Source organism: Nuphar pumila, chromosome 3, assembly GCF_984573655.1.
Source record: "Nuphar pumila chromosome 3, dmNupPumi1.hap1.1, whole genome shotgun sequence".
Lineage (NCBI taxonomy): Eukaryota > Viridiplantae > Streptophyta > Magnoliopsida > Nymphaeales > Nymphaeaceae > Nuphar > Nuphar pumila.
Window position 1 is genome coordinate 32931047 of NC_143251.1, and position 14441 is coordinate 32945487.

At 34.1% G+C, this 14441-nt stretch overlaps 1 protein-coding gene across 1 annotated transcript; it reads right to left on the reverse strand.

Annotated features, from left to right (window-relative positions):
* Positions 1-7442: 7442 nt before the first annotated feature.
* On the reverse strand, positions 7443-8554 carry LOC149842521 (uncharacterized). Its single transcript, XM_090001471.1, has 3 exons — positions 8350-8554; positions 7966-8230; positions 7443-7840 (listed from the first exon to the last, which is right to left on the reverse strand). The coding sequence occupies exons 1-3, from the start codon at positions 8444-8446 to the stop codon at positions 7621-7623; spliced, it is 582 nt and encodes a 193-aa protein (XP_089857597.1). The 5' UTR covers positions 8447-8554; the 3' UTR covers positions 7443-7620.
* Between the last annotated feature and the right edge of the window lie 5887 nt (positions 8555-14441).

Sequence of the window (14441 nt, forward strand, 5' to 3'; positions counted from 1 at the left end):
TTATTAAATTGGTTATTGTTTGGTGTCTATTGCCATAACAGCTCACAATTGATTTCTATGTCATATGGACATCCATAACACCTTTCTTTATGAAGAAGTGTATATGTGGATGCCCTTAGGATTTACTAGTAAGGGAAAAAATTTAGTATGCAAGCTAAACAAGTCTATGTATGAACTTATACAAGCTCTGAGGAATTGGTTTGCTAAATTCTCGTCAACATTGATAAACTATGGTTTTTCTTAGTCCAAAGCAGATTATTCCTCTCTCTCTCTCATCATTTATAGCCATTCTAGTGTATATAGATGGCCTGATAATTGTAAGAAACAAAAAAGGAGCAATTTTTTAACACAAAAATTATTTGAATCGTTTGTTTCACATGAAGGACCTTGGACCACTAACATATTTCTTAGGGATAGAAGTGGCTCAATCCAAGTCAGGTATATGCTTTTCTCAGAGAAAATATACAATAAAAATTTTAGATGAGACATGTCTCTTAGGAGCCCATCATTTGGATTTTTTAATAGAACAACGACACAACCTTAGTAATCAAATGGTGCTATTATGGAGGATCCTTCTATGTATAGACATCTGATAGGTCATCTCATCTACCTAACAATTACAATACCTAATATTGTGTTTCCAATTCAAGTTCTAAGTCGCTACAATCATGCAACCTGCAAACTACACTTGGATACTACTCTCCGAATAGTAAGATATCTCAAGAAAAGTCCTGGTCAAGGAATTCTATTATTTTCAAACTCTACGCTTTAGTTGAGAATATTTTGTGACTCTTACTAGGCCGCATGTCAAGATTCTCGTCGATCTATCACAAAATTTTATGCTTTCCATGATGACAGTCCCATTTCATGGAAATCTAAGAAACAAAGCATTGTACATCGGTCATCTGCATAAGCCGAATACCGTGCAATGACAAATACAACCTATGAAGTTACATGGTTAAAATATGTATTTTTTGATTTGTAGGTTTCTCATCCTTAATCAACATTGATGTTCTATGACAAACAAGTTGCACTACATATTGCAGCAAACCAGGTTTATCACAAAAGAACTAAACACGTTGACATTGATTGTCATCTGGTTAGAGAGAGAATTTCTTCAGGAACAATAAGCATAACCTACGAATTGTTTACTAAAGCACTTGAAAAAGAGCAGTTCACAAAGTTGATGAACAAACTGGGCATTTGCAATTTGCATGCTCCAGTTTGAGGGGGAGTGTAAAAATGAGAAGCAGGATTGTGATAGTAGCCCAGTCCAAAATACTTATGTTTTTATTTTTTGGATCTGGGTTTTCCCTCGTAGGATTTGGATCTGCTGATCTCGTTGAGTGTGTGTGGGATTTAGGGACTAGGTAGAGGGTAATTCAGGCGTTAGCACTAGGCAAGGGCATTTTGAAAATTATCCAAGTCTCAAGGGAACTCTATCTTTGTGGAGGATATTTTGTGTCTTTATTTTGTCCTTAGGATTGAGCTGCTACTTGCATTAGTTTAGACACCTCATTGCTAATTGCACCATTTTTTGTTTTTCTAAATTTTGATTTCTTTAATTTTTTCACAGTTAGCTTGATTCTTCATCTAGAAATGTCATCAACAATATATCAAGAAAACATTGTGATAAAATAGTGTTATTTTCAAAATATCACTGGTCTTTGTTACATATATAGCTCTAATTATACCATAGGAATGCACACCTTAGTATTGGGAAATCTTATACCAATATATTTTTTTTAAGAATTTATGTCAACATGGCCATGAATTTGGTAATAATGATGGATGTTTTCAGAAATATGACGTTGTCATCTTGTCCTTCCTAGAGCCTTTTGCGGAACTAATTAGTGTGTGAACTTCTCTATCTAAAGGAGGCAAACTGTTGTAAGACAATATTGGCTATGCCCTTAAAACATGAAAACAATTTGCACCAAACAGATCTCATAAGGGGCATAATATTACGGTATGAATTTAGGGATGAGTGGACTTTGTTTCATTAATGATTGTTTTAAAGTGTAATAATGCCTTAGATTTGTGTTCTCCAAATGAATCTTCATCGGGTGCAGACTCACTCAAATATATTGCTCCCCAGGCCGACTCTTTAGCCTCACATCCTAAGTTCAAGTGCCACATTGCATAACTTTGTGAAGGTTAACAAGAATCCTCATGATTTGCCTTAACAACCCGAACCATTGTTGACATCCCATTGGTGACAGCTCTCTTAACTAATTAAAATGTATTTGGTCCAAGTAGGAAGGTGAACACTTAAGTTTCAGATCTTCAACCAAATATGTTTAGTAGCATTTGGAAGCCAAAATGAGATCATATTATAATTCGAATCCAAGTTCAATCCGAGAAAAATCTGGATCCTAGTACATATAAATGTCAGAGCTTAGGCAAGTTAGATTTGAATTATATTCTGACTGATTACCATATGATTTAAAATTTAAATTCAGATCTATGTTAAAACTATAAGTTGGACTTGATAATGCCTAGATCTGACTCATTTACACCTAGGTTCAAGAAACTTAGACAAAAGAGTGTCCAAGCAGCATTCCAATGGCCATATGAATAATGGTGTTTACTTAAACTGAAAATGACCATACTGTATGACAAAAATGACATGTTTTAAAAAATACCTTATAATTTACCAAATTCATCAAATAAACAATTATGTCGGTCCTAACTTTTTTAACGTTTTTATCCCTCATAACTATGAATTTTAGATTTTTGTGAGTCACGATGCTAAAAGTGGATGGACCCATGAAACACGTTAACAAAATCACATCTAAGGTTGTGATATTCCAAAAAAGATTATGAAATTTCAAAACACTTATAAAAATCGTAATGAGTATCTCAAAACACGTTGCGAAAATTGTGATGAATATCACAAAACACATTGTAAAAATCCTTTAAGTGTTGCTAAAGTCCATACCTTGCGAAATTCTAAAAGAGTATCGTAGGTGTATTGCAAAATTCATTTTTCTTGCGAAATTTTATTTTATAGAAATGATGCTTCATTTTTTAACCCCTTATTTGCATATGGATGCCCTATTTTCACAATCCTAGGGTTCTTTTGGTCACCAATCATTCTAGTAATCTTTTGATGCATTCAAGCTTTACGAAAATCTCTCATCAGTGGTGGTTCATCAGCAGCGGTTCACCGACGGTGGTAAAGCCTGAAAACATAGGTGACACTTCATCGACTATGAGTTTTTTCAGTAAAATCATGGGCGACACTTCATCGATGGTGAGTTTTTTTGATAAAAGCATAAGCAACACTTTATCGACAGTGAGTTTTTTTTTGGGGGTAAAAGCATTGGCAGTGAGAAGATCAGCGACATTTCATCGACGGTGAGTTTTTAAGATAAAAGCATCAATGGTACTTCATCGGTGGTACTTCATCGACGATGAGTTTTTTTAATAAAAACATTAACGGTAAGATCTTGTAGCATGGATGGAATAAAAAACCAAAAGTCCACGAGTTGCTCGTGAGTGATGCATTCTCATCATAGAGAACGTGAAGGATTATGATGCAGAAGACATCCACTTTAACAAAATGTGGTAGTCGATAAGATATGTTGAACGATGATGATGTACAGTTAACGTATCTCATAGCCAGCGTTTGTTCGATCACATGGTATGGGTGGGATAGAAAAAATCAGAAGAACAACACAGAATGTAGAATCAACGATGGTATATTGTGTTTTTGTCTATGGCATTATTGAGGGCAAAGAGATGAAAGCATATTTGCACATACTCGGTTTTCTCCTCATCAAAGAAGCAGTGAGAAGCAACATTCTTGTGAAAGAATAGAATGAATGCAATGTATGAGCGAATTCATTTTATAAAATAATGAAACGAATGCAAAATGTATGAGCAACTTTATTTTGTGAAAGAATAAAATGAATACAATGTATGAACGACTTTATTTTATGAAATAATGGAATGAATAAAATGTATAAGCAACTTTATTTTGCAAAAGAATGGTATAAATGAAATGTATAAGCAACTTCATTTTGTGAAAGAATTGAATGAATGCAATGTAAAAGTGCTTTCATTTTTTGAAAGAATGAAATGAATGCAATATATGAGTGACTTTATTTTATAAAAGAACAGGTCACACATAAAAATGCGGATACAAATTCACACGTATATATGCAATTTTTTTTTTGAATATGTGAATTTTCTACTTATGCGATATTTTTGCTTCAAATTTCATTTTTACAGAAAAGATTCATTTGTTTAATAATTTAATAATACATATAAACAGAACTAAAATTTACAACTAAAATTCATCTACAAACATAATAAAACAACTACAAATTCTTTTTACCTTACATGCAATATTACAACCATGTTTTTAAATGTATTGTAATGAATGAACTTTACATCCAAATGACATTCAATTTTTTTATTTATTTTATCAAAATTACATCCACATAGGGCATCTGGATGCAAATAAGGGGTTGAGGACCATAAAAACTCTATAGTTGTGAAAATAGGGCATTTGGATGCAAATAAAGAATTGAAAAATAAAACTTCATTTATATAGAACAGAATTTTACAAGAAAAAAAAATTGCAATACCCGTGTGATACTTAACGCAATTTTTCAATATCATACTTTCGCAAGTTTTTTATAATTTTGCAATACCTTATGTGATACTTATCACAATTTTGCAATATCAAACTTTCGCAAGTTTTTCGTAATTTTGCGATACTCTTTTGAAATTTTGCAAGGTACAAACTTCCGCAAAGGATTTTCATAACGTGCCTTATGATACTTGTCATGTGTTTCACAAGTATTTTAGAATTTTGCTCTTTTTTAGAATATCACAACCTTATATGTGATTTAATTGACGAATTTTATGGGTTCATCCACTTTTAGCGTCATGACCAGCAAAAATAAAAAATTCACAACTACGAAGGGTAAAAATGTTTAAAAAAAGTAAGAACCTGTGGAATTATCCATTTGGTGGATTTGGTAAATTGTGTAGTATTTTTTGAAAACATGTCATTTTTGTCATTCAGTACGATCATTTTTCGTTACTTAAATGGGCTAGAAGATTTTTTGTGATTATAGTTACAAATATCTACTATTTTTTAAGAATCTTTCGATTTTATAATGAAATACTCAAACCAATATAATCTTTGTAAAAACACCTCTAAATATCACCTATTACAGAAGTATTTTTTCGTGACATTAACACATTACTAACATGATATTTATATATTTTTAAAATTTAAATATACGAAAAACTATCACTAGATTTCCTCTGCCAAAAAAATCCTTATAATGAGATTTATGATGATATCCACTTTTTAATGAACAACATTGACGACAACAAAATGAATGGTTATAAACTTTTTTCAAATTAATCATTTAATAGATTTTCATGTATTATTCATCGTTGGCATCTTTGATTAGGAACGGCATCCAAAGCTCGGGCTGAGAAACAAGCCCAGTCGATTGTGGCTAAGCACATGTTCTGCTCTTAAAGAGCTCATTCTAACTTATAAAATAAGCTTGACAAACAGAATATGAACAATAAATACTAAGCTTGGCTCAACTCGTATAAGCATGTTAAGTATTAAAATATATATTCTATATGTATTTTAACATATTTTTTTTGTAATCCTATTTCTTCCAACTCTAAACCAATGTATGTTTTCTATGCGGGCAGGTTATATGTTTTCCCCAGAAACATGCACAACATGCACTGTAGCTACAGTGTGTGTTCCTGGGTCCCCACTGAGCACCGCATGGCTCTCAGTGGGGTGTACGGAGGAGCCATACATCGCCGTATATCCTGCAGGCTGGTGTACGGTGGTGTATGACTCTCCCTGTACACCCCCACTGAGAGTCACGCAGCGCTCAGTGGAAACCTCGAAACATGCACTGTAGCTACAGTGTGTGTTCGGGGGTGCACATGCAACACCCTCTCATTTTCTATAAACAAAAGCGAGATTGAACTCGACTTTGTTTAACTCAAACTCATTACGAGCTCAAACTCAGAGGAATGTGCCAAGCTTGAACACTTCAAGCTCAGCTCGTTCAGTTTGTTTATCAACCCTATCCAAGGCTCGTTAACAGGGATGGCAGTGGGCCAGAGTGAATGCGGGGGACAAGGTTTTCACCTCCACTCCATCTCAAAATTTTGCCCTTCATCCTCACACCGGTTTTGATTTTAACCTTCATTCAGCCCTCTATTCACATTCCATGTCCTTCATCCCGGGTCCATTTCTCTCCAGTCTACTGCTACCTAAAAAAAGAGGTTGAACCGTCAAAAGATCGATCATGCCAACCAAAAGAAAGAGAGAAAAAAAAAGGTCACTGCAGAAGCGGCGACCCAAAGAAATATAGTATTAAGGTTAAAAACTAAGAATATATATAAGAAAGTTATATGAAATTTTATTAAATCATTAAAAATATTTTAATTATTTTACTAACCAGAATCGAGGTTGGGACGGAGCAGAGCGGGATGAGAGAAAATGTAAGTCCATCCCCACATGAGTTTTGGACCTCCATCCTGTTTCATGTCTCTTTCATCCCCGACCCAAACGAGACGAAGCTGGACGGGTCCCACTGTCATCCAAGATATTTTAACCTAAACCGCTACTCTCAGGAAATCCCCCGCTACTCACAGGAAATCCCCCTCTCAACCAACGGTCCAATGCTTTTTCAAACCCCCTCCAGGCTGGCCAACAGAATCAGCGAAACCACACAAATGATAATAAAAAACGTATCCTAAGGTGAGAGAAAGGACCAGACCCACACGGCAAATAAAGTTACTGACAGGAGACAGAATAACGAGTCTTTAATAGGCTAAAGACAAAAAGTGTAAGTGATTGGGCCCACCTGTATATATCCCCAATAATTTATCTCCAACGTAATAATAATAGGTCCCATCCTACAATCCTGGCCTCCCTTAAAACACCCCAAAGAAAGTTTTAAAACTGGGGCCAATATCAACGGTCAATAATTGTTGTGGACTCATGATATTGCCACAATGCCATAATTTACCTGATCCGGATCCGATTCTGCCCTTCAATCCAACAACAGTAAGGCCGATTCCGCTCCAACAACAATAAGGCTGATTCATGCAAGTTGATCAAATCTGAACTCATAAATATATTCAGCTGATTTAATAAAAATCAACCCTTCAATCATATTTTTTATAAAAAAATACTTTTTTTTTAATCTCAAAATTTTGTATTTTTTCAACAGTTGATTTTTAAATTACCAAAAAATTCTGCAAATAAGTTGGATTCTGGCGATTCAAATGTTGACCTCCACTAAATGGGCAATGTAGATCGCATCTATGTAGTCCGATCTGATAAAAAACAAGGGGTATGAAGATAAGAATGACTTTAAGGATGAGTAAAGTGGACTCAAGCAAGGCCTCCTATTATTGGATAACGGATCACGAGAGTCTTATCTTGATAACAATCCACTCATTAACAAATATTTAAACCAATCCTGGTATAGAAAACAGAAAAAGAACTCCCAAAATCTCTACTTCACATATCATTATCTCTATGATTTTTTACAATACTAACAAGAACAGAAAAAAAAAAACACTCTAAAAGCATATCCACAAAAGCCATAAGAACTATGATATACATCTCAAGGAATGCGTGGACGCGGTAGAGTCCATGGTGGGTGCGTCTTGGAAGCCATGGTGGTCCGTTTCCAAACCATAGTCCATGAGTGGTCTGTACTCCAAGTCATCATCATGATCATAGACGAACTCAGGTATCTTTATCTCGCTCTTCCTCATATGCTCCCACAGAAACTCCAGACGGTTTATGTACTTGAACTTCCCATACAACCTTTTTTATGCACAAATAGGAATACCAAAATCAATTTCAAGACAACAACCAACAAACAAATCCCAAAACAGCTAAAACAATATAAAGAAAAAGGAAAAGGATCTGTTAATAGCTAAGAATATTACCCTCCACTGAACAAGAAGCGACCGAAGGTGGCGAAGAAAAGCCGAGACTGCAGCCCCGGATGAACAAAGTAGACAGCTCCAAGATTCTCCTTGATGGTGGCCGGGATTTCTTCATATATCCACCTGAGAGTCGAGATCCCCGGGAAGTTCTCGTTTCTTTGAACCAGGGAATGTATATAGACCAAGCAGAAAGGTTGGTTCTCAAGATGGGGAAACACATGCTCTGCCAAGTACCTCTTCAATTCTTGCGGATTCACAAGCCGAGCTGCACGTATACGCAAAACACCGAAAGAGAATTCTCCATCAGAAAACGTGCAACAAGATGTCATGGTCCATGAAGAAGAGCAGGAAATCAACAAGAAAGAAAGATCAAAGGTAACCAACCTGGGAAATACTTCCCTATGACGAGAAGTATCTTTCTTCCCAGCTTGCCTCTCCCCTGAAACTTGAAAACATGTTTCAGCCTTGATGAATTATCCATCTCTTTTTTTTGAGAGAGAGAGAGAGAGAGAGAAGGGTGGTTTTAACAGAGAGAGAGAGAGAGAGAGAGAGAGAGAGAGAGAAGGGGGTGGTTTGTGTGAGGGAGGTTGGGGTGAAAAGGGAGGAAGAGAAGGGGAGGTTTATAAAGGAAGAGGGGAGAGAGAGAGAGAGGTATAAGCTAGAGAGTAGTAAAGAAGGAAAAGGAAAACGCATATCGGATTACGACGGGGCATATTCTGGGAATCTGCCGTTGGGGAAGGGTGAATCAGGTTAGCCAGGAGAGTGGAGACTGACACGTGGCTCCTCCGCCCATTGGTCTAAGCAGACCGCCTCCCGGTTCGTCCGGTCTACACTCCCAAAACGCTCACAATTCAACAAAGTAACGGAACGGAAAAGGCAAACCCCAAGACCACGTTATGACCGAAACGCCCTTCTGTTACGTTACGGGTGTGATTGTATTCCCGTAGACCGTCATACTAGCAGATAAGCATTGCCAGGATGGGGTGACGGCGATCTGGTCAAAGGTGCTATGGACGCCGTTCATCTCAAGATGAACGGTTCCCAGACCACCAACGTGAGATGGGATGTGTAACTATGATTAGCGCCGGTGCCAAGGCTGTAAACGGATCGGATACGGCCCGGATTTCACTTGACATGAATCAGAATATGAATATTGTGCACTTGATCCGGATTCAGGATCTGATGGTCTAAGATAGAATCCAGAACTGTATCTCGTTATACTCCATTCGGTAACCACGTTCAAGACATATTCAGAAAATGATGCCAAATTTTTTATAAGAATTTGAATTAGATCCAACTTGAAATACCGAGCATGTTGAAATACCTCAATATGACAAGCGGTTGGGGAGAAACATAAGATAGGTTGTTCCGTTGTTGCTTTCTTCTGGTTTTAGAGCTCAAAAAGAAGAACCATAGAGGGGTTTTCGTCCTTGATTGAAAACGAAAAAGTTATAAGTCTCTGTCTCAGATTTTTAACAACTATAAAAACTTAGATTTTCGATGTCGAAGCATAGAGATATATAGATCTGAGAACAAAGACTATTCTAAAAAAATATATATGCAATTTTTGCATATATTTTTTGCAAATTTTTTTTAAATACATGCGAAGTACCTCCTATGTGTGATTTTCTCCTAAATATACAATTTTTCTATATATGCCATTTCTATTGCACAGCCAAAAACGATCATTTCTTTAGAATTTGAAAATACCAAGTTCTGCAAGTCTGACCATAACTGGGCCTGGCTAGTGGCTCAATCTGTTTCCTTTCTATGTAAAATGACCAAAAATACCCCCAAAACTCCTGCCAAGATTGATAGGATCGCAGAAACAAGGAGTCGTTTCATGTCATTTTGGAGAGCCTTTACTTTTGAAAAGCGAGTTAGTTAGTTTGTTTTCTCCTTTGAGAGTTTCTACTCTTATTTAAAACATTTGTTGTCCCGGTTTCACATTAGTATTTTGATTCTTTATATTTACTTTTTATCCCATCCTTTATATATATTTCTACTTTTTTTCCATTTTTCTTGTATTTATTTGGGATATTTGTCATCATCTTCTTTCTCTTTTAAGAAGCCTCTTGCTTTCATCTCCTAAAACCTTTTATTGTTGTGCCACACTCCTTTCCTTTTTCTTCTCTTTAATTTTTTTAGTCATTAATGATAAAAATATTGAAAACAAATAGTCAATGCCACTAATTTGGACACGAAAAACATGACAATTATCTACAATCATGCTTTCCTTTAGGTGTCATATCACAAAAGGCCTAAGATACACAACAACCACTCTCAAAACCAACTACTGGCAACTCCCTAACTTCTAAGTAAACCCTAATCTCATTACACCAACACAAAAATAGAATATTAACTAAATGACAAGCAAATAAATATAAATCAGCTATAACACAACAAATATATATCTATAAAAAAACTCTAAACGATAAATCTAAAAATAAATTTTAAATAAAACACATAAAAATATCTATAGCAACAATCAAACACAAATACGCATGGGTCTATTAAATGCCCATATCTACAAACAAAAAAACTGTTCAAAATAAAATAAAACAATATGCATATATATTGTTTGTATGAAACTCACATTTTGACTTAACCTGAGAAGTCGATGCGAAGGATACCATAACCACATTAGAATGCATAAAAAAATTTTATGAAAATTGCTGCAAGGGTTAAGGGTTTTATAAAAAAAATTAGGGTTCTTTCAATAAATGAGAAAAGAAAAAAAATGAATAAAAATGAATATATATATATATATATGATTCAACAAGCACGTGAATGTAAAAAAAATTGTACATAAAAAATTTATATTGATCGCCCCATATTTGTGGATCTCCTTGAAGATCAATTACAAAGGAGATTTGCACGGTTCTATGCAAACTTCGTACATGTGAATTTAGTAAAATATTTGTGAAGTTTTGATAGGTTTCACTTACAGGAAGTTCACGAATTTGGTTATGCGAACTTCATATAATATATGCAAATTTAGTAAAATGTTTGTAAAGTTAATATAGGTTTCAGTTATAAAAATTTTGCAGCTTCGGTTATGTGAACTTCGTGCTATATGAGAATTTAGTAAAATATTTACAAAATTTTGACAGATTTCAATTATAGAAAGTTCGCAAATTTGGTTATGCAAATTGCATACTATATATGCGAAGTTTTGATAGGTTTCAGTTACAAGAAGTTCACATATATGGTTATACGAACTTCATACTATATATGTGAATTTAGTAAAATATTTGCAAAGTTTCGACAAATTTCAGTTACAGGAAGTTTATATATATAGTTATACAAACTTCATACTATATATGTGAATTTAATGAAATATTTACAAAGTTTTGACAGGCTTCAATTACAAAAAAATCGCAAATATGATTATTCGAATTTCGTGAGATACACACAAAAAAATGTGTGAATCTACTTTTTAGCAAGAGTTTGCAATACCGAGAGAGTTTACTAATTTATTGCACAAACTTTAAGAGGATCGCTCGTATGAAAGGTAAAATGATCCTAAAGAAGTTGAACATTTGCGAATTTGGACATCGAGCGGATTTTGAAAATTATAGGGCATTTTGAAAACATGTCATTTTTGTCGTACAATACGATCATTTTTTAAAATTAATATGATTACTATAATATAACTTAATGCTGCTACGTGACACATTCATATGGATCTCGTAGCCTGATAAATTGATATATGAATGACGGTTCACTTCCTTTCGTGAATATTAACAAATATGATCCAAAATCGATTTATGTTGTAGATTTTGATTCCTGTCAACTAGGGAAATTATCATTGGGTTCTTTGGAAGATGAATATGAAAGCAAAGGAGTTAAGTTTATAATATTCAATAAAGAGTAATGAATTTGCTGACAGTAACATTATAGAGACGGTACATAATATTATTACATATTCTATATTGTGCTTCTTTTGTTCAATTACTCATTCGGTTTAATGTTGTGTTGCAGGTTCAATTTTTTCATGGATGGATTGGTTACGACATTTACTCAAAATGGTCGACCATTGTTATGTAAGGTATTTCTAAGCAATAAAACTGATAATTACTTTTGTATATGTTTGATAACTAATTGTGTACATGTTTGTTTACTTGGTATATAAATGTTACATGTATGATTGCAAAATATGTCCTTTTGTATATACGATACTTAGGATTAGGTGAATCATTAAATTTCACACAGGTACATCATGCTATGTACTCTTGTTTTATTTCTTTTTCGTGTGATATTTGTCACATGTTTATTGATTGATCTTTTTCAGACTAACATAACTCTATTTAGGCGTTGATTGATAAAGATCTATAAACCTGAAAGAAAGATCGTCCGTGAGGACAGGAAAAAAAAGAGGGTTGAGCTTGTGACAATGAAAGATGTTAAAGAAATGAAGATGGAGGATGCCCTTATCCTTAACGATGTAGAGATGACATTGGATAATGAGGTGTCAGATGACGATGAGAGGTTAGAGGAGTTTTGGGCAGTTATGGGTGATATAATAAAGCAATGAGCTAATGACCCTCTTTTTTGTATTTTTGTTATGTACATTAATTGATTAAATAAAATTTTATATATTATTGAAGTTGTTTGAATTTTATTATGTATATTAATTAATGAATGTGTATGTTATGTACATTAATTAATTAGTTGAAGTAGTTTATGAATGAAGTTGTCTGAGTCTTGTTTTTGGAGGATGAATTGTATACATAACAAGGAATAAAGTTGTTTGAGTGTTGTTTTTTGAGGGAATCAAGTTGTTTAATTATTGTTTGACTGTTGTTTTTTGAGGAGGATGTACTTGCTTGTGTTGTTTTTTGTTGTGTTGTTTTTGTATAATGTTCACTAAAAACACATAATGAACATGTGTTTGTAAATTTTTGCACCATAAAAGAATTTTGCAAAGTGAGCATGAATTTCCTTTCTGGTGTTGTTTAAATAAAAAAGAATGAACAAAAAATCACAAGTACCTTGCGAATTTACTTTCGCCAGTTACAAACACACGTTCCTTCCGTGTTTTTTGCAAATTTACTCTCATTTAAAAAAACTGAACAGAAATTTGAACACAGCTTGCAAAATTACTTTTTCATGCAAAAATTCGCCAATTACAAACACATGTCCATTCTGTGTTTTTTGCGAATTTACTTTCTTATTTAAAAAAAAAAAATTTTTGCACGCATCTTGCAAAATTACTTTCTGGTGCAAAAAATCGCTAGTTACAAACACATGTTCATTCTGGTTTTTTTTTTAGAATTTACTTATTTAAAAAAAACAAAAATTTACACGCACCTTGCAAAATTCTTTTCTAGTGCAAAAATTGGCCAATTACAAGAAATCCGTTACATATTTTTTCACACATTATACAAACACAACATATATTCAAAACACTCAAACAACTTCATTCATAAATAATGTCAATTAATTAATGTACATAACAAAATTCAAACAACTTTATTCATAAACAAGTTCAATTAATCAATTAATGTATATAACAAATTTCAATAATATATAAAGTTTAATTAATGTATATAAAATTCATTGATTTAGATGTTCATTGATATAATTTTGCAAATTAGCGATAAGAGCACCTTAAGAGATAAGCATCTCCCTTAAATAGGCATTTTCTACATATGCCCCGGTAGCACTTGTTGTAGCCCTAACTTTCTCATGGATGTAGACCTTATCTCCCTCTTTATATCTTTGCACATTAGTCATGAATTCCTTGTTGATGTCTTCCTCACCGTCGCACCAATCTTCCAGTTCTTATTCAAACAGAGTGGGATAATCATTGTTCTTATCCTTAATTGTGTTATGGATTGTTTTACTAACTATACTAGGATGACGGGGTGTTTGCTAAACAAAGTCAAACTGTCGGACCATTCAAGTGACTAGTTGTTGCTCAACTTCGTTCATGTTGTGCAACCAAATGTCATTCCCTACAAGGTCTCTTACGTGTGCAATCATATTCTCATGGTCCTTATCTACCACGTCTATATAGGAGCACTACGTTACCTAAAATGTAACAATCATGAATGACTCCAACAAAAGAATAAACAACTCCAACAACAAAATGAACACTTCTAATAGATTATTTGAAGAAAACTTACATGTGATTCAATAATATTCTGTAATTGTGATATGCAAGACATTTTATTGATATTATGACCCAACCCTCTTCGATCATTTCTATCCACAGTCACATTTCTGTCTCCACATTGCAGCACATGAAAATTCAAGGAAACTATGATAACTTGGCTCCAGTATCGTCTCATGTCGTATCAACCGCATTTAAAGACACGACCCAAATCCTTGAATGACCCTAGTGACGTACAGGCTTCTCATGACACTTCAATTTGGTGATTTGTGTCATGCCCTCCAACGTAATTGTCATCTCAATGTCTCCGAAGATGAATATGTTTAAAAACAGACTCCAAAACTTCACAATAGAATCT

What these genes read in the sequence shown, in the direction of transcription:
- LOC149842521 (XM_090001471.1), bottom strand. Translation starts at nt 8,446, where the DNA reads ATGGATAATTCATCAAGGCTGAAACATGTTTTCAAGTTTCAGGGGAGA. An exon ending in CATAGGGAAGTATTTCCCAG is followed by an intron (nt 8,231 to 8,349) that starts GTTGGTTACCTT and finishes GTATACGTGCAG; the next exon opens with CTCGGCTTGTGAATCCGCAA. An exon ending in CGCTTCTTGTTCAGTGGAGG is followed by an intron (nt 7,841 to 7,965) that starts GTAATATTCTTA and finishes TGCATAAAAAAG; the next exon opens with GTTGTATGGGAAGTTCAAGT.